The following is a 19,874-nucleotide window of genomic DNA, read 5'->3' as shown; positions in this document are numbered from 1 at the left end:
TCTGTACACATAGAAAGTTTTTAAATAATCAGGCCTCATCACATCTTAAAGACCTCGTAGATCGCTCCCAGACTGCAGGCTTAATTGTGGCAGAGCCTTCAGCTTTAAGGTCATTCTTCTGTGAAATCAGCTCCCAGCTTGGTTTTGGGAGACAGACCCCCTCTAAATTTTTAGATTTTAAGCTTTTTGGTAAAGTCAGGGCTCGATCAGGGGACCCTGCTGCTGCGATAGGCTCAGGCTGCTGGCAGACTTCCCATGATGCACTCTACTCCACTTTTTTTCTTCTTCTCTCTCCCACAGTTTGTTTCTTCTCTGTCCCATCATCCCACAGCTGGTCTCTTCCAGATGGCTGCCAGAGGCTTGTTGGGGTTTCACTCTAATATCACATTGTATGAATTTGCACTTTATAAAGCTGAACTCCTTTCTTGTGTAAATAAACTCCAGTTTATGCCAAAATTAATTTTAAAATGAGGTTTGTGGGCAGCGATAGCGTTTTCTGTCTCTGTACATACCCACAGCACTGAAAGCAAAGCTCTGCATTGAGTCCTCCAGAGATTAGTCTGCTGTACAGATGACAAACTCCATTTTACAACATAAAGCAGGATTTTAGTTCCCCTTTAATTACAGTCAACATACAATAAGAGTTTTATTGCTGGTTGAAAAAGCTTTGAAATGCTTCAGATGGTTCAACTCATTTGGCTCTGCTCAACAGTGACACCCAGAGGACACCGAGTCAACGTAGTAGGATGACAGGAGAAATAATCACAAGTGAAAGACCGCAACCAGAATTTAAACTTATTTATTTCCATCAAAACAAAGACTGATGTCAGTTTGCTGGAAGATCTGAGGGAACGTGCCTGTGAACCAGCTGCTAACATGAAAAGCAACGAGCTAAAAGACACACAAAGAAATGCCTGGATTTTACTCTGCAGCATCAAGTACACAAACACACAGTAGAGTTGGAGATAAACACCTATTTTATGGTACATGTAAGACTCAGACGCTCTCTCTCCTTCATACTGTACATGTGTGTTTATGTCACACCAAGTTCTCCAACCACACACACACACACTTCTGCTACAGCTGACTGCAGGATGTCGTGGTGGTGGTGGTGATACATGGTGCACTGGCCCAACAGACCTGAAGAAGCATTTTTTGATCATTATATAACTTAGTCATGGAGGGATAAGAAGATCCAGAGGATAAATGAGGTTTCAGACAGCAGCTGCTGTCTTCTTCTTGTATGTGGCCATCATCTTCTTGATCTCAGCGATAGCTTTTCCTGGGTTCAGGCCCTGACAGGAAGAGCACAGAAAACACAAAAGCTTATTCACACATCTGAGTAGACTCTGTACGAAGCTGCTCAGATGTACCTGAAGTGTCAGCAGTGCAGAGAGCTTACCTTGGGACAGGTCTTGGTGCAGTTCATGATGGTGTGGCAACGGTAGAGCGAGAAAGGATCCTGCAGCTTGGACAACCGTTCTTCTGTGTACTCGTCTCGTGAGTCAATCATCCAGCGGTACGCCTGAAACACGACAAAGGTTTACTACACAGCCTTGCTGATTCAGACTATAACAGACCATCCTGCATATTAAAGTGCTCAAACACACACCTGCATGAGCACAGCAGGCCCGAGGTATTTGTCTCCGTTCCACCAGTAACTTGGGCAGCTGGTGCTGCAACAGGCGCACAGAATACACTCATACAGCCCGTCCTACATGGGAGAGAAGCAAGTAAAGATATGTTTCCTTAATGTGCTGGAAGCCTGAATGTTATGGGACAGTGAAAAAACAAACAAAGACAAATGTACCAGCTTCTCCCGGTCCTCCACAGACTGCAGGTACTGTTCCTTCCCTTCCTTGGACTCATCCTTCTTCTTCAGGTAGGGTTCGATGGACTTGTACTGGGCGTAGAAGTTACTCATGTCCTGCAAACACATTGCTACACTAATGAATCCACCAAACTGAACTGTCTACTCAGGTGGCTGCGGCTCAGATGATAGAGGTGGTCGACTACCAATCAAATGGATCAGCTGATCGATCTCAGGCTCCTCCAATCCACGTGTGGAAGTATGTGTGCGAATCACTCACATTTTATTGTAATTATAATTTTGGCTTCCAGTGACTATTATAGCAAGATAAGACCAATAAAACGTTTATTATCAGCCTAATTTTTATTTTCCTATTTATTTAAACTTTTTCTAAGTCTATCATCTTTAATAATCATTGAAGATCTTAAACAATATGAATGTGCAATTATGATTTATTGCTGTAATCAAGCAGCCTTACGTTCAAATGCTAAAAAAACCCTAAAAAACCCCCCAAACTGATCTGCTATTATTAAACAAAATCTGCCTCAATTTACATTTTGCTGGCTTTTAGCTTCCACAGAGAAGCAGTGAGCAGTAGCTTCTTCACACCCAATCAGTTCAAAGCAACATTTAACAGTCGGGTCTACTGATCATTAAAAAGGGATGCCCAGGATTAGTCGACCACACAATTAAGCATTGCTGTCCTTGCTAGCTGGCGGCAGAAACACTAGTTGGTTAAACAAATTATTCAGATTTTATTTGTGCACGTCGCTGGTTAACAGCAGGGTTTTACATTCATCCAGCCACCCGACAAACAAGAACCACCCCTCTCCATCCCTCCTCCTCTCTGTGTTGGGAAGGTGTTAACAAGAAAGACGGAATGTCAGACAATGCAAATTCAGCCCCTTTATTAATCTCTTGAGTGTTTCTGATTTTTAGAACAGTCTGATTGATTTCTCCTTCTCCTGTTTAATCATCTAGAAAATTAAGAATCAGGAACATCCGCATCACATAATCTACAGCACCAACACTCCTAAAAAGACATCCACGCATCTGATTCATTAGATCTGGCTTAAAAAAGGTTGGAAATAAAACGAATAAAGAAAAATGTAACGGTGTTCATGAATGCTAATGTGTTTTTTCACTGTTAAAAACAAAACAGTGTAACATTTGTTATTGCAACACTAAATTTTGCACATGCAAAATAAAAAAAGCAACCAGCTGTTAATGACTTTAAACTCTTAGCACTTGTGTGTGATAATGTGATGGCTGTGCTAGCTTATAAAAGAGGACTGTGAAGTAAATGCTTCGTTCCAGATGTTCACAGATGTTCGGTGAAGCTGACTTACAGGTACCAGGTCCTTGACGACGTACATGTGTGGCAGAGGGTAAATCTTAGTCGGCTTGCTGAGGCTGGAGTCGATCTTGTTGAGGCAGGCGAGTGTGTTTCCTCCATTGATGTTCATCGCACAGGACCCACAAATACCTGGTTAAAGCAGAATAAAAATTATAATAACAACATTTATTATTGACATTTAACTTTTGAGGACAACAACAGATGTGGTACAACCGGTCTGTGTGCAACTCTTGCTTGTGGTGTTGTTGCTCGTCAACCAAACAGTGAAACTGAGTAATAAAAACAATGACAATGCTGTCTCTGCTTTTCATACTGTATTTCGTTTTTACCGTTAATGTTTTTTGGGGGGTTTTGCACTTCTTACTTTGAGCTGAAAAGATGGGCTTCTTAAAGATGGGCTTTGTCAGTCTTCAAGAGTATAAAAGCTTTGACTCAGGTGCTCTAGACTCTGTAAACCCCTTTTAAAGGTGCAACTCCAGCCCCTGTGTTACTGACCTTCTCTGCAGGAGCGACGAAATGTCAGAGTGGGGTCAATCTCATTCTTGATCTTAATGAGCACATCGAGAACCATTGGGCCACAGCTGGATGAAAAAAACAAACAAAAACACAGTAAGTTAAAAAAAAAAAAAATCTGTAACATGAAATTGTCAAAGCAGCTTGTCTGATGTGTTTACTTGATCAGCTGAAACCCAGACAGATCATACGGCTGAGCAGCATTACTCAGCATTGAGCAGTGTCACGCTGACAAACATGAGCTGAGAGAGTTTAATAAAGCTGATTAGAGAACAGGTGAAGGAAGAGGACTGAAAATATGCCCGGCTGTCAGGGCCACCTGTTACTGTTACTGAAGCCACCAGAAAGCATTAGTTAGGCCATTAACAATGCCCTTTGTTTAGACCCGAATATATTCTCAGCAACATCCTAACCAACAAACATCCTAACCTGTGAAAAATGAAGACTCTGCTGGGATATCTGGGCTAAAATGGAAAGCTGCTGGACTGTTGGGTTTTAATAAAACTTTCTCTAATCAATGACAGGAAATTGCTCTGCCTGGATGCCAGATGTCCAAATCTATGACACTCACGTGTTGAGGTCAATCTCATAGGTCTGCATTCGGGGTTTGTCCCCTGGAGTTTCTGGATCCCATCTGTACACCTGGAACTTCTTTACCCTGGGCTGCCCTGCTGGAGCTGCTGCTGTCTGTGCATACCGTACCGCCTGATCACAGGGAAGACAGGCGAGAAATCAAATATAATAATAATTTCAAACAAACAAACACACACACACACACAGACTGTCCAAGCCGGGGCTCGAACCGGCAAACTTCCGATTACAAGGCGAACTCCCAACTCTTGAGCCACGATCGCCCGAAGTCCTCTTCAATCATGACCAGGATGAAGTACCTGCTCCAATCACTAAATTTAGCGTTGTCTAAATAACCTTTAATCAATACCAATAAATATCCTGTATTAATAGCTGTCAGACATGGTTTCATAAAACACAAACTTCATTGCAATAGAATAATGCCATCATTTTTTTCGGATTATCTTTTTTAATATATTTTTCTGCACAAAGCTCTATTATTATTTACTTTTAGTGTTAGACATACATTCCAACACATTTAGCGTTAACCAGCCGAACCATAATTAACTTAAGTTTAGCTAACAACTACACTATGTAACCCGGACTTCAGAACATAGACGGAACCCTCACGTAGAGAGCTGTAACCGGTCTAAACGCTGACACCGGGCCGGCTGATGACAGCAGCGGTTCACGATGAAACTATTTACTTTTCCATAATAACCGTCAACATACCAAGAGTCCTGCGGGAGAGCGGAATGCCAAAACACCGCACCGAGTCAAGGACGTAAAACTGGCGACCGACATTTTGAATGGTCTCTCCTTTGACCTCCGCAGCTCGCTAGCCCAGCATTCAACTCAGTGGGTGCGTTTGCTTTGTACACCGACGTGTTTCGCACTGACGCAAACACGTCCTTTAGAAAGTGTGTATTTTTACGGATCTGTAATCTAATGTTTGACATCTTATTTTCAGACTTTTGTTTTGTTTTTGTTTTGTGAACCGTAGCCGTCTGGTGCAATTGATGAAGTTGTTTGTGTTAAATTAGCCCGCGCGCCGCCTCTGACAGAATTTTAAATTGAACGTACCCAGAATGCGCCTCGGTTTGTCGACGTACGGCGTGCGGAGTTATTGAGCTCTCATAACACCGAGAGTGCTTGGTTGGAGGTCACTTATTACGTGTTTATTCGTTTGAAAGTGGACACTGCGGTGAGGTGACGGGGGGACTGAAATGGTGTTTTTGACGCTGTCTTGTTGGATCAGAAGCCGAGGACCCGACAGATACTGGAAGGTCCAGGAGGTCCTCAAGCATGCACGGGTACGTCTATTGCTATTTCCTGGAGTGATAGCTGCTAGAGCTCATTCATGATGTTTGTAGAAGCTGTGGTGTTTTGTTTATTGCATCCTCGTCGTGTTAAAGACTTGTAACAAGTGTTGTTGTCACGTCTCTGTCATTTCTTCCAACAGCACTTCAGAGGCAGGAAGAACCGCTGCTACAGCCTGGCCGTGCTGGCTGTCAGGAGGGCGTTCGTGTACGCCACCAAAGCTCGGAAACTTAAGAAGCGCAACATGAGGACGGTAAGAAGACCCAAATATTACTGCATGGCATTTGGATTTTTTCCTGATAGTAGCAATCGTAGTCTAAGTAATAGACTTTTCAGCAGATTCTGGGTGCAAATATATTTAAAACAAACACTAATGATTGCTTTTTGCTTATCAAATGATTCCTGACTGGCGTCATGACCACCTAAAGGATCCCCAAGATAAATCAGGTGCACCACAAGATGTCTAAATTAAAGCATGTTGTTTAGATAACTGGTTATATTTTCTTTATTTTTTGGTCGGTTTAATCAAATTCTTGATATTTTCACTCCATTAGTCCGCTATATAATAATTAAATAGAAAATAAAGCTTTGGGCTAGTTCCGCAGCAGTGTCTACATTACTAACAGGCCACTTCATTAGGGACACCTGTTCAACAGCTTGTTAACGCAAAATATTAGTAAGCCGATCACTTGACAGCAAACCAGTACATTCAGGTGTCTTGACATGGTGAAGATGACCAGCTCAGGTTCACACTGAACATCAGAATGGATGAAGGAGGGTGATTTCAGTGACTTTAAACATGTTGTGGCGTTTTGTGCCAGACAGGCTGGTCTGAATATTTCAGTTGAGCTGCTGGGATTTTCCAACACAACCATCTCTAGGGTTTACAGAAAAGGGTCCAAAAAAACCCAAGAGGAAACAATGCAGTGAGCGGCAGTTCTCTGTGTGAAAGTCCTTCGCCTGAGGTGATAGGAAGGCGAGATTAACTAAAATCACCTCGCATTACAATTAAGGGTTAGAGGATATCTAAATGAAGACGACCACAGGGGGTCCTGTCCACTAAGAGCAAGAAACTGAGACTATAATTTGCACAGGTTCAGCAAAATTTCACTGCAGAAGATCAAAAACACCTGGTCTGATGCATCTTGAATTCTGCCATGACATTTGGATGGTAGGGTCAGAATTTGGTGTGAACAACTTGGAAGCACTCCTTCCATGTCCACACATACACTGATAAACACAGTTCCACCCCCCATTTCAAGGATAAACCACCACTGTGCAATAACCCAAACTGTATATACATAACACTATTTATTTTTTTTACCAGATTGTATTTTTGTACACTTTATATTTTTTCCTGTAAATACTGCTCATATGCATATAGTGCTGCAGAAACCGTGCACCCCCCCCCCCCCCCCCCATGTATCTCATTGTACATCTGTATAATGACAATAAAGTCATTCTATTCTATTCTATTCTAAAACCTCAGTTCTGCTCCATGCTGCTGACTTATTTTGATTAAATTGGGAGAATTTGAAGTCAGGTCAGCACTTTGGGCTCTTTGTCCTGATCATCGAGCTGTTCCTGAGCAATTTTTGTAGTGTGTTGGGGGGTGTTCTCTGGCTGGGTGAGGCCACTGCTGTGCACTTCCCAGCAGAACTTTGCAGTATAACAGGATGTTGTTCACTTCCTCTCTTTGGATTTAATATTGCAGCTGATTGGTGTGTGTGTGTGTAAGATTAGAAATCAGTTTGCTTCAGTATAATTGATCCTGTGTGTTGTCCCCTTGATTCATCAGCTCTGGATCTCACGGATTGCTGCAGCAACACGAGAGCACGGCATGAAATATCCCGCCCTCATGCACAATCTGACTAAGGTTGGCTTTACTAGATAGTTTTGCAGCTCATGTATTTTTAAAAATTCTGTTGGCTCACTCTTCCTTTTTCTCACCATATAGAGCAGCGTCCAGCTCAACCGTCGCGTCATCAGTGATCTGGCCGTTACAGAGCCTCGGTCGTTCCTCTCACTTGCAAAACTGGCAAGGGCTCGGCAACAAGAAGGCTTCAGGGCAGCACTGGGTGATGGCAAAGAGCCTTCTGGTGTGCTCTCCCGTGTAGTTATGCTGCAGTAAAGGACTTGCCACAGTTATGGATAAATGATTGTTTTTTTGGGGGGGCGGGGGGGGGGTTAAAGAACAGCGTTTATTTAAAAAAAAAAAAAAAAAAAAAATTGAACTGACACAGACACCTCATTTTAGGATTTCATCAAAATGTGTTTCTTGTATGATTCGTTTAAAGAATTGCATTTGTGTGTGGTGATTCATGATCGCTCGATCAGAGATCCGGCTTGAATTCGAGCTGTAACACAGGTTGTCTGTTTGGGGAAAAACAGGAATTTTACAGGCCGATCAAAAAGTAATCGGTTTTGTGACACTTCTGCTGGTCCTGTGCTTCTTGTTGGCTTTATATTTGAACAAGTCAATAAGGAGTCTCATGTTAACGAGCTTTCCACTGGTCTCTCGTAGAAATGATTTTTGGAGAGATTTTTAAAATAGTACCAACAGTGTATCATTCCTGAAGTAAACTTGCCTACAGCAGCACAGATCATTATGTGTGCAGTATTTTGACTCCTGAACTTCGAGATCAGTATCTCTGATTGTGTTCTTCATACGAACTTCATGTATAAAACCCGTAAATCCAACTTTCACTGGTATTTATCAATGGCTGCACAGAATCCCTGGCAGGAGGTAAACTTAAACTTCCTAAAACAGGAATGTGTTGCCAACATGTGGTGTCACCTCCTGATTACCTCCAGTGTCTTCACACATGGTCTTGTTATCATTTCCATAAACCTGTTTATCATATGCAACCTTGAGTTATGACTGAAAGTTTTTCTTTTTGTTTGTTTTTTAAGGTTGGCCTTTTTTTGTTTCTGTGTAAATATGTGTTTTACCACCTTTTGTGGGTCGGTTGTCCTCTAAATGTTTAGCTCATTAAACATTTTTGATATATATTCTGGTTTGCTGTCTTTCGTCAGATTTTTTTATTTTAAGGATTTTATTTACTTTTGTCCTGATCAACAATAAGCTGAACTCGGTTCTGCTCAATATTTATTTTATCTTCTTACAACTTATTGGTGTGGGCCTGCACAGCAGCTTCTCATGTAGCCCCTTGGGAACATAAATTGCCCACTCTTGCTCTGGAGCATGAAGTTGTTGGAAAACAGAAGGTTAAAACTGAAGTGAGGAGATTGTTTTCAGTGCAGAGTGTTTGCTTTAAATTTTTAGATTTGAAGTTTAAGTAAATCAAAAATAGATTTGATATAGAAAACCTGGAAACAATCCTCTGACACTTCAATGACTTTCAAAAACAGAAACAGCCTGATGAAACCGGGGTAAACGTCCTTTCGAGTGAATTGTATGCTTTATGATCCTTCGGGGCTACCGTATCAAGTGTGGGCGGGGCTACGTCAATGACCTCTGCTGAGGACTACTACGTTGAGCGCCAATCAGAAGGAGAAGTACTTGTTCTGAGCCAATCCTGGCTGCGATTATTCAGCTAAACCTTGAGCTGTTTGGTGCGCATGCGCAGAAGCTTTCGGCGTGACACGCGTGTGGAGGAAGCGTAGTGACAGACCTGCGGCTGCTATCCTCTGTCCAACAGAACCGGTTTAACGGTGCTTTATTTGTTCTCGGCGAAATGTCGTGGCTGTTCGGCCTGAACAAGGGACAGCCGGAGGTGCCTCCCGGTTTACCGGCACAGCCTCCACCGCCGCCACCTCCGCCGGCCGGGGGCTCCAGCGGCGGTGGAGATAAACCCAAGGACAAATGGAGCAACTTCGATCCCACCGGGCTGGAGCGGGCTGCTCAGGCGGCTAAGGAGCTCGACATGTCCCGTAAGTATTCAAGGGCTTCGGGTGGGTCTCCTTAGAGGAGGTGTGTACAGATTATACAAACACGGCTGCTGTTGGAGAGCAGAGCTGCACCAGCATCTGCTGCTCTCTGGCTCACGGTGATGGTGGTGGTCGCCTCAGTGTAGCTGAAGAGGCCCTCACCGACATCCAGCACCGGTATAAATACTAAAGGTTTAACTCACGTGAAGTTAGGCTTACGGAACTGAGCTGCATCTACCTTCATCCAGAGAGAGAACAGAGTTCAAAGGTCACGGACGTTGCAGTCCGGCTCAGAACATCCAGACCTCACCCTCTAACACACACACACGTGTGCAACGATGCAACACATACTATTATTTGATTATTGATAATGATTTCATTCATTCATTCATTCAGGGCTGTTGTTTGGTAGTTAAGACTCAAAGGTGGATACAGTCAGTCACAGGGATCAGCAAAGACAGCAGGCCTCACAAACATAACGCTTTGAAGCAACTACATGCATCTTCATCTGTGTGTGTGTGTGTGCGTGTGTGTAGGACATGCCAAAGAAGCTCTGGAGCTTGCTCGAATGCAGGAGAATACCACTCAGCTGGAACACCAGAGTAAGATGAAGGTACAGTGAATACCTTTACTCACTATGTACTTCAAAAAAATGTGTTCATCACACAAATGTTAAACCAAGAAGCAACACAACCAGAAGATAAGTCACACAAGTAAAAAAATGAAAAAGAAAATCTGTTAATAAAAATAAAAGCAGAGCAGTGGATCACTCTGCATCTGCAGCAGGACACCGGGTACATCAGTCCGTTTCTATCAGCTTGATAATTCCTAGGTATTATAGACCTGCATTAGATGAAGCCGCAGTAGCCGTATTTTTCAGAAGTGGTCTTTATCAAAAGTTCTCCGGGCTTTCCAAAGCTCTGTCAGAGGCTGCTTTTTCACTCATTTTAAAATCAGTCCTTGTACAACTTGCCAAATAACTAATTTGAAGTTACTCACAGCTTACATGCATTAAATGGTATTTATTGTTTGCATCGTTGAGGTGATTCCTAAAGAGCTATTAGCTGAAAGCTTGGCATATTACAGCATGAGTCAATGGGTATGGAGAAGGTCAGGAGAGATTAACAACAGTGAATATATAACATGATGGAGGCTGTGCCATAGCATGCACACACTCTGTATGTTTGCATGTTACAGTGAATTACCGTACTGCACTTTTCCTAGCAAAATACAAAGAACTGTGTGATGTTGGCTTAAGACTTTTACACAGTACTGTATAAGAACTTGACTCAGATATTTACAAAGATGAGTAAGCACCACTGTAATGACCTTCCTGAGTATGTATAGGTGGAATAAGGCAGGGAGACCAGCACAGAGCAGGCATCAGAGATAGCAGGTGAGACCATAAAGATGAGATGTTTCAATGTGATGACTAGAAGAGTAGTCTCGAACTGGATCTGAAGTCATCTGATTGGGCGTTATAACAGCCGTGCTCTATTTAAGTAGGTATTCTTGCTCCTTTGATACTCGAGGACTTTGATGGCATCTGTGTTCTGTGCTGCGATGAATTGTCGCTGTTCTCCAATGACCCAGTTGTGCTCTCACCTCACGCTTTAGGAATATGAAGCAGCAGTCGAACAGCTCAAAGGCGACCAGATACGCATCCAAGCTGAAGAGAGGAGGAAAACTCTCAATGAGGAGAGCAAGCAGCATCAAGCTGTAAGAGGGGAAAACATGAGCTTCTTTTCTTTTTCTTTAGAGGGAAGAGCACTGTGAGTATTACAGCAGTGAATTGTACCAAATTGTGTTTTTGTGGTTGTGTCCCATCAGCGAGCTCAATACCAAGACAAGCTGGCCAGGCAGCGATATGAGGACCAACTGAGGCAACAGGTGAGTTGTTAACCTCCAACTCCAGCTGTAACGTGCTGTGAAGTGGGATACAGTACTAAATGTCTTGTGCTTGTTTAATTAACAGCAAGCCATGAATGAAGAGAGCCTTCGCAAACAGGAGGAGTCTGTACAGAAGCAGGAGGCCATGAGGAAAGGTAAAGAAACGAGCGCGGTTATTGATGGGATGCTTTTAAATGTTTGACACGATGAGCTGAGGTTTATGTTTTTGTTTTTTCCTCTTTGTTGTTTAGCGACCATAGAGCACGAGATGGAGCTGAGACACAAGAATGAGCTGCTTCGTATTGAGGCAGAGTCCAAAGCTCGAGCCAAAGTTGAGAGGGAAAACGCCGATATAATCCGAGAGCAGATCCGCCTGAAGGCTGCAGAACACCGACAGACCGTTCTGGAGTCCATAAAGTAAATTGTTTTGCTCTGAGCTGTTTATAATGGTGTATCGCTGGTTTTTAAGGTCATGAATGATAATAATTGTTTTTTAATGCAGTTTCTTGTAAATGCATTTTCGCACCTGAGCTGCAGCCCTGAGCTTTTATAGAATTTACTCGACTGAGCTGTACGCGAGCACACAAATGTCTGACACGGCTGGATTGGGCATTAAATTGTCTTTAATATGTCAGCTTGTGTGTGTAAAGTCCAATTGTACTTATGTGAAAGGAGTTTAAATGAATTCACTGCTAGCGTGCGGCCGCCTGTATCACATCTGCAGACTGTATAAAAGATCGACTTATCTGTTTGACTCAGAAGACCCGGTCGCCATCTTTGTTTTTTGTTTTTAAAACAAGGACATTGTGCGTAACCTTGATAACCTGAGTAAATGTATTTATTTATTTTTTATATCTATCTATCGATCGATCGCAAAACTTCAGTACAGCTGGAAATCCCTTTGCAACCTGCTGGCTGTTAAAAGAATGCAGATTTAATGTCTTTTTCAAAGTTAGAAGCTGCGTCTGTCTTTTATACAGTCAACGTTCCTGCTTCCTGCACGCTCTACTCGAGTAGCACCCTCATCCAAACCAAACAGAGTATTTACAGTAGCGCAAATTTCACTGATGCTGACTTTGTCCTGCTGTGTGCTGATTGTGAGAGAAGCAAATTTTCCTCCATTTTCTGGAGTTCATGCATGAAAACAGCTTAAGTTCAGTAAATGTTTAACAGTGTCAACATGGGCACTGTGACAGACTCTTAAAGGCGTGCTCACAGTTAACACGTGTTTGCTTTCAGGACTGCAGGTGCTGTGTTTGGAGAAGGATTCAGGGCCTTTGTGTCAGACTGGGACAAAGTGACTGCCACGGTGAGACACTCTGCTCCCATTCAAGGGAGAATTTGTCACTGAAATTCCAATGAAAACAAACATGAATATGCCTAAGGAGTACACTAAAGCACAGTTAGTTATGCTGTGTTCAAGTAACATAAATCAAACATTAATGTTTCTGTCGAAGTCAGACAAACAGGATTTGTTTTGCTTCTTAGCAAGATGGCAAAACAGAGCAATACCTTTTTGTGTGTGTGTGCTTTGAAATGCTGCTGCAGCACGTGCATGGATAGAGCCTGGTCTGTGAATTATATGCCATGCCCCGAATACATAACAGTGGCAGTACACGTTACACCTTTTACAGTTTTACTACCGTTTATGTTCACTGCCAACATCTCTGGTGGTAAACTCATTCATGGGGCTGCTCCAACTTTCTGAGTTGGAAATCCAAGTTTAGGGGTTATTCCAGATGAAGATTTTGACTGGAAACTCGTAAATACAGATTTCTAATTTAATCTGGAACGCAGCATTAAAAGGCCCAACATGTATGCATTCACAGATGTGCTAAACATTTCAATTGACTGTGTCCTTTTACTCCGTTGTATATACATCAAAGCAAATACTGCTTTTATGACACCTGTGGGTTTTCAAACACTTCCATTCTCAGAAACTCTATCTTAAAGGTATTTTTTCAAATTGTTTTTGGCTATAACTATGAAGATCTTATATCCCAGATGTTACCTCAACTATAAATATTATCTTCTGGGAAAAAAAAAATGCTCTGCTTATCATTGCTCATAATGGAGTGTGAATTTAGTCTCCTGATCTATAATGGTTTCCTCTCTTCCCCAGGTGGCAGGGTTGACCCTCTTGGCTGTGGGAGTGTATTCAGCTCGAAATGCAACAGCAGTGGCCGGACGTTACATCGAGGCCAGGCTCGGAAAGCCGTCACTAGTCCGGGAAACTTCCCGATTCACTGTCGCAGAGGCAGTCAAGCATCCAGTCAAGGTAGCTAATGATGAATTCATAATTTTGCTATTTTTAAGCTGCAGAGTTTGTTGTACTTATAACTGCTTTGAAATTATTTAGACGACCAAGCGGCTGAAGAGTAAACCTCAGGATGCCCTGGAGGGAGTTGTGCTCAGTGTAAGTGGACATGTGGTATAAAAGTGCAAATCATTGCCGTTTTGTCTCAACTTGAAATAACAGCACTTTCCCATCTCTTAGCCTTCCCTGGAGGAGCGTGTGCGTGACATTGCCATAGCAACAAGAAACACAAGGCAGAACAACGGCCTGTACAGGAACATCCTCATGTACGGTCCTCCGGGGACGGGCAAAACGCTGTTCGCTAAGGTACGCCAGAGAGCTAAAGCATGCTCAGGTGTCCAAAAATATAAACCAGTGCTTTGTCTGACTGGAGGATTTCTGTGTATGTGGAGTAGAAGCTGGCAGTGCATTCTGGGATGGATTACGCCATTATGACCGGTGGTGATGTAGCACCAATGGGCCGCGATGGTGTCACCGCCATGCACAAAGTGTTTGATTGGGCCAACACGAGTCGACGCGGGTATGATGCTCAAAATATGTCACCTAACATATTTGTTATTATATTTGCACCAATATCACGAAGTGCACCAGATGTAGCAAAACATGTCCTTTCTGCCATGTTTCCAATCACAGGCTGCTGCTGTTTGTTGATGAAGCCGACGCATTCCTCCGCAAGAGGGCCACCGTAAGTCTGCGTTTATTTCATCACTCAAAAAACCTGCCGGTTACATAAGAAAGAAGCAACTGTTCATTGCCTTATTTTGTTTTTACAATAGGAGAAAATCAGTGAAGACCTCAGAGCCACTCTCAATGCCTTTTTATATCGCACTGGAGAACAGAGCAACAAGTAAGAATCTATTTCACATGTTTACAACTGAACTTTCTTAACCACTGTGATTTACTTCCTACCTTTTATTAAGCTGCTTGACTCTTGTGTTTTTGTGTGTGTGTTTTTATGCAGGTTTATGTTGGTGCTGGCCAGTAACCAGCCGGAGCAGTTTGACTGGGCCATAAATGACCGTATAGATGAAATAGTGAATTTTGCGCTGCCGGGTCTTGAGGAGCGGGAGAGGCTGGTGCGGTTATACTTTGACAAATATGTGCTGGAGCCGGCCACTGGAGGGAGACAGTGAGTACACAAGAATAGAGCTGTTAAAGTGGCAATAGACAAGTCTCCTAGTAGCATGTCGGTGATGAGAGAGAACAGAGCGTGAAAACGAAGCTGTCAGGTTACCTCACCTATTACAAACAGCAGAAATTATCTTCCTCCAAAGGGTGGCGTGGCTGTCTTATAGTTGGGGTTAGGAGCTTGATCATTCCGGAGAGGATCCGAGTAGAGCGGCTACTCCTCCACATTAAAAAGAGCCAGTTGAGCCATCTGATTCAGAGTAAGATGCCTTATACTGGAGGTGTTTCTAGCATGTCCACCAGTGTAGGAACACTATACTGTGTAACAGTGGAAATTTCCTTCATGGCCTTTTCATGGTCTTATTCTGCTTTGTGTTTACAGGAGGCTGAAGCTGGCGCAGTTTGACTACGGGAAAAAGTGCTCTGAGATAGCGAAGCGGACAGAGGGCATGTCTGGACGAGAGATCTCCAAGCTGGGTGTGGCCTGGCAGGTACGAATCATCATATTATCTTTGCCTCCATAGCTGAAACCTTGTCATACCACTGGAGAGTGTATCTTAATTTCAAAATGAAAATGTTGTTTTCCTTCAGGCGGCAGCATATTCCTCTGAAGACGGCGTCCTGACAGAGGCCATGATCGACGCTCGGGTCGACGATGCCGTCAAGCAGCACCTTCAGAAGATGGACTGGCTGCGAGGAGAGGAGGCGGCGAAGAGCCTTACACCCCCACCAGCTGGGGTGACGAGCAGCGGAGGAAAAATGGGTTTTAATCTGCCCCTCAGCGAGACGCCTCAGGCCCAGGAGGTGATCGCTCCTGTCCTTGAGATTAATGAAAAGCAAGCACCTATGAACCTCTCGGCAGAGGGCCAAAGTGCCGACCGAGCTGGACACAACAGCACAGCAGAGAGTTCAGGTCAACCTCCTGCCTCCACTGACGGCAAGATGAGAGAAGACTCTCCTCCTAAAGATGGAACTCCAGTTTGAGTTCATTTTTCCCAGTGGTGCTACCTGGATAGGAAAATTTTAGCTTTCTGCCTCTTTGACTAGAAAGTTTCAATCTAAAGGCCTGTTGGGATTGTCTTTACGACAGAAGATGAGTTTCTAGCGTTAACCAATTAACTACAAAATACAAATGATGGCTGAGACTCTTTCGGTCTTATGCATCATGTACACAATGTAAACATTTACTTTACATGGAAACCAGTCGCTGTGTCTGTAATTACACTATATAAATGTACTAATTAAAGTGTCTCTGTTGAAACAATGAAACTGATCCATGTTTTCATAAAAAGTAAAGATTGTTACTACAATTGATGATTTGTGGTGTTTCTCTCAGAAGCCAGAAGTCTGAAAGGCTAAGAAAGAGTCGTACTGTGACACCTCCAACCTTTAAGGCAGAGACTTTAGAACCACACAATGCATAACGAATAGAAGGGCAATGATAAGACGAGTGGGTAGTTGTGTTAGATAGGAATCCATCTGGGATTTCAGTATTTCACTATAATAACAGAGTTCCCGTTGAAGCTTCATATTCAAAGGAAAGTCGAGGGCATGAAGCTGTCCATGGTTTGGAAAAGGCTGCATGATTAAATGCCCTGTCACATTTTATGGGACCCTCTTATGTAGCGTGATGTGCAGGTTTGCATGAGTAAGAAATCAATCTGGCATTCCTGACAGGGAAAGTGAAGGTTGTTTTAGACAGATGGGGATATGTTTGACTGATTTAAAAAACAAACAAACATCTGGTTAAATCTTTTGTAGTATCATGCTGGGAGAGCTGTTTGAGCTACTTGCATAAGACCTGGTTGACCAGAAAAGTGGCCCTGAGCTCCTAAGAATGGGCTTAGCTCACACAAGCTGACTCCTTACCTCTGCTTTATATATATGTATTTATATTTTTATTAGTAAGTAGCAAGCACAGAAAAACACTGACAGTTGCAGAGGCAGTGTATGGCAACCAGTGTACAGTACATGTGTGTATAAGTAAGGCTTCTTAACCCCTTAAATGTTTCCATATCACAGAAACAGAGAAAACAGGCTGAGAAATGGCAGATCTGCTTCTACAAGATTTCCCTGAGGAAGTGTGTGTGTGTGTGTTGTTTTTTTTTTTTTTTTTTACATGCTGGTGGTTCTACTGGCTGCTAAAATATCATTATTACAACTGTTATTACATTCTGTTATATTTCAGTCAGAACTACAGTTTTATGTCAAGTGCTTCCATTAACTTGTGGCTCTATCTGCACCATGCTCCCGCTGGATTCCTTCGAGGGTTCAGGATGTGGACGCCTGAACATGTTCCTTATATTTCTGAATTTTGGCATCCATGGATGGAAACGATCACCTGGAGATAAAAAAATAAATAAAATAATAATTAGGAGTTAACACATTAGGAGTTAGGAGTTAACACACACACAGTAAAATTTTTTCAAACTGATAACTTAAAATAAGAAGCCTGTTTATAAAATACATTAACTACATTCTTACACGGTTTTGCACATAGACGCAAATAGAAATTGGCGCCCTCACTGCTTTTGAAGCTCGCATTACCCGACAGGGAGAAAATTACAGAGGGGTAAAAACGAGTTCGCCGTGGCAGCAGGATTACAGCCACAGAGAGCCAACAGTAATAGAAGAAGAGCTGAGGTTCAGTGGGCTGCGTGGATGTTACCTCCCGCAGAAGCACGGGCAGTAACCAGTCATCATGGTTACGGTCAGCATGCAGCTGAATATCAGCTGGACCTTATTTTCTTTCAACTCTGTGGACTGTGGGCAGTCCTAACATTTTTGTAATATTTATATTTTCTTCCAAAACTCACAGAATAGTTGAAATACGACTATCACTATCCGCAGTGGCGGTCCTAGCCTGTTTGGCGCCCTGGGCGAACACTCTCTCTGCCCCCCCCCCCCCCCCCCCCCCCCAACACACGTAAAACATATTAAGGATTGTACATTAACATAAAACTGTTGTCGGAACCATACTGAATTTCACCAGAGAAACACACACACATATATGAAGAGAGAGAGTATGCATAGTATGCAAACGGCTACCAAACAGCCATCATAATTCGTCATACAATGAAAACAGGACAAATCAACAATTGGCAATGACTAATTAATATTAAAATCTGCAACATATTGTTTGGAGTTTAGTCTGTTACTGTTACTATTTTTACCATTTCTTCTTGGAGCAACTGTAACCCACATACAGTGGGGCAAAAAAGTATTTAGTCAGCCACCGATTGTGCAAGTTCCCCCACTTAAAATGATGACAGAGGTCAGTAATTTGCACCAGAGGTACACTTCAACTGTGAGAGACAGAATGTGAAAAAAAAATCCATGAATCCACATGGTAGGATTTGTAAAGAATTTATTCGTAAATCAGGGTGGAAAATAAGTATTTGGTCACCTCAAACAAGGAAAATCTCTGGCTCTCACAGACCTGTAACGTCTTCTGTAAGAAGCTTTTCTGTCCCCCACTCGTTACCTGTATGAATGGCACCTGTTTGAACTCATCATCTGTATAAAAGACACCTGTCCACAGCCTCAAACAGTCAGACTCCAAACTCCGCCATGGCCAAGACCAAAGAGCTTTCGAAGGACACCAGGAAAAGTATTGTAGACCTGCACCAGACTGGGAAGAGTGAATCTACAATAGGCAAGCAGCTTGGTGTGAAAAAATCAACTGTGGGAGCAATCATCAGAAAATGGAAGACATACAAGACCACTGATAATCTCCCTCGATCTGGGGCTCCACGCAAGATCTCATCCCGTGGGGTCAAAATGATCATGAGAACGGTGAGCAAAGATCCCAGAACCACACGGGGGGACCTGGTGAATGACCTGCAGAGAGCTGGGACCAAAGTAACAAAGGTCACCATCAGTAACACACTACAACGGCAGGGAATCAAATCCCGCAGTGCCAGACGTGTTCCGCTGCTGAAGCCAGTGCATGTCCAGGCCCGTCTGAAGTTTGCCAGAGAGCACATGGATGATACAGCAGAGGATTGGGAGAATGTCATGTGGTCAGATGAAACCAAAGTAGAACTTTTTGGTATAAACTCAACTCGTCGTGTTTGGAGGAAGAAGAATACTGAGTTGCATCCCAAGAACACCATACCTACTGTGAAGCATGGGGGTGGAAACATCATGCTATGGGGCTGTTTTTCTGCCAAGGGGACAGGACGACTGATCCGTGTTAAGGACAGAATGAATGGGGCCATGTATCGTGAGATTTTGAGCCAAAACCTCCTTCCATCAGTGAGAACTTTGAAGATGAAACGAGGCTGGGTCTTCCAACATGACAATGATCCAAAACACACCGCCCGGGCAACAAAGGAGTGGCTCCGTAAGAAGCATTTGAAAGTCCTGGAGTGGCCTAGCCAGTCTCCAGACCTCAACCCCATAGAAAATCTGTGGCGGGAGTTGAAAGTCCGTGTTGCTCGGCGACAGCCCCAAAACATCACTGCTCTCGAGAAGATCTGCATGGAGGAATGGGCCAAAATACCAGCTACTGTGTGTGCAAACCTGGTAAAGACCTATAGTAAACGTTTGACCTCTGTTATTGCCAACAAAGGTTATGTTACAAAGTATTGAGTTGTATTTTTGTTATTGACCAAATACTTATTTTCCACCCTGATTTACGAATAAATTCTTTACAAATCCTACCATGTGGATTCATGCATTTTTTTTTCACATTCTGTCTCTCACAGTTGAAGTGTACCTCTGGTGCAAATTACTGACCTCTGTCATCATTTTAGGCGGGGAACTTGCACAATCGGTGGCTGACTAAATACTTTTTTGCCCCACTGTAATAAAGGGATTAATAAAGTATTCTGACCTGCCATTATCCAATGACACATCTGCTTACCTGTATCTTTTGCTCGTTTCTCCTCCTCTTCCTTTCTCTTTTTTCTAAACTGAGCACCTGATGACTTTGAACTTTTCTTGTCCATCTTCCATTGGTTTTAATTTTGCACTCCAGTATGAACATAAGTCCCCCAACTCGAGGATCACATCACAACGTAACCTAACAGACCTACACCTTCCCTCTTTTATATTTTCACTGATGAGCAGGGGCG

At 43.0% G+C, this 19,874-nt stretch overlaps 3 protein-coding genes across 3 annotated transcripts; 2 read left to right on the top strand and 1 right to left on the bottom strand.

The window, feature by feature from the left end:
- Positions 1–783: 783 nt before the first annotated feature.
- Positions 784–5,134, bottom strand: sdhb (succinate dehydrogenase complex, subunit B, iron sulfur (Ip)). The gene is made up of 8 exons (XM_004544766.6): positions 4,983–5,134; positions 4,252–4,385; positions 3,663–3,748; positions 3,160–3,296; positions 1,811–1,927; positions 1,613–1,714; positions 1,403–1,525; positions 784–1,295 (listed from the first exon to the last, which is right to left on the bottom strand). The coding sequence occupies exons 1-8, from the start codon at positions 5,052–5,054 to the stop codon at positions 1,215–1,217; spliced, it is 852 nt and encodes a 283-aa protein (XP_004544823.1). The 5' UTR covers positions 5,055–5,134; the 3' UTR covers positions 784–1,214.
- A 189-nt stretch (positions 5,135–5,323) lies between these two features.
- Positions 5,324–8,580, top strand: mrpl20 (mitochondrial ribosomal protein L20). Its single transcript, XM_004544767.6, has 4 exons — positions 5,324–5,563; positions 5,713–5,823; positions 7,369–7,446; positions 7,528–8,580. The coding sequence occupies exons 1-4, from the start codon at positions 5,477–5,479 to the stop codon at positions 7,699–7,701; spliced, it is 450 nt and encodes a 149-aa protein (XP_004544824.1). The 5' UTR covers positions 5,324–5,476; the 3' UTR covers positions 7,702–8,580.
- A 550-nt stretch (positions 8,581–9,130) lies between these two features.
- On the top strand, positions 9,131–16,110 carry atad3 (ATPase family AAA domain containing 3). Its single transcript, XM_004544768.4, has 16 exons — positions 9,131–9,464; positions 9,998–10,074; positions 11,079–11,180; positions 11,292–11,351; positions 11,437–11,506; positions 11,603–11,768; positions 12,591–12,660; positions 13,474–13,629; positions 13,711–13,767; positions 13,849–13,974; positions 14,064–14,188; positions 14,302–14,353; positions 14,445–14,515; positions 14,630–14,797; positions 15,179–15,287; positions 15,388–16,110. The coding sequence occupies exons 1-16, from the start codon at positions 9,269–9,271 to the stop codon at positions 15,778–15,780; spliced, it is 1,998 nt and encodes a 665-aa protein (XP_004544825.2). The 5' UTR covers positions 9,131–9,268; the 3' UTR covers positions 15,781–16,110.
- Positions 16,111–19,874: the final 3,764 nt, after the last annotated feature.

Source organism: Maylandia zebra, linkage group LG5 (assembly GCF_041146795.1).
Source record: "Maylandia zebra isolate NMK-2024a linkage group LG5, Mzebra_GT3a, whole genome shotgun sequence".
NCBI classification, from domain to species: Eukaryota; Metazoa; Chordata; class Actinopteri; order Cichliformes; family Cichlidae; genus Maylandia; species Maylandia zebra.
The sequence above is the reverse complement of the archived record's forward strand: the minus strand, read 5'-3'. Positions and strand labels throughout refer to the sequence as shown.

Coding starts and splice junctions, on each gene's coding strand:
- sdhb (XM_004544766.6), bottom strand. CDS start 5,054: ATGTCGGTCGCCAGTTTTACGTCCTTGACTCGGTGCGGTGTTTTGGCA. Junction 4,386..4,982: donor GCTCTCCCGCAGGACTCTTG/GTATGTTGACGG, acceptor CCCTGTGATCAG/GCGGTACGGTATGCACAGAC. Junction 1,715..1,810: donor TGGAGGACCGGGAGAAGCTG/GTACATTTGTCT, acceptor TCTCCCATGTAG/GACGGGCTGTATGAGTGTAT.
- mrpl20 (XM_004544767.6), top strand. CDS start 5,477: ATGGTGTTTTTGACGCTGTCTTGTTGGATCAGAAGCCGAGGACCCGAC. Junction 5,564..5,712: donor AGGTCCTCAAGCATGCACGG/GTACGTCTATTG, acceptor TTCTTCCAACAG/CACTTCAGAGGCAGGAAGAA. Junction 7,447..7,527: donor TCATGCACAATCTGACTAAG/GTTGGCTTTACT, acceptor CTCACCATATAG/AGCAGCGTCCAGCTCAACCG.
- atad3 (XM_004544768.4), top strand. CDS start 9,269: ATGTCGTGGCTGTTCGGCCTGAACAAGGGACAGCCGGAGGTGCCTCCC. Junction 12,661..13,473: donor GGGACAAAGTGACTGCCACG/GTGAGACACTCT, acceptor TCTCTTCCCCAG/GTGGCAGGGTTGACCCTCTT. Junction 15,288..15,387: donor AGCTGGGTGTGGCCTGGCAG/GTACGAATCATC, acceptor GTTTTCCTTCAG/GCGGCAGCATATTCCTCTGA.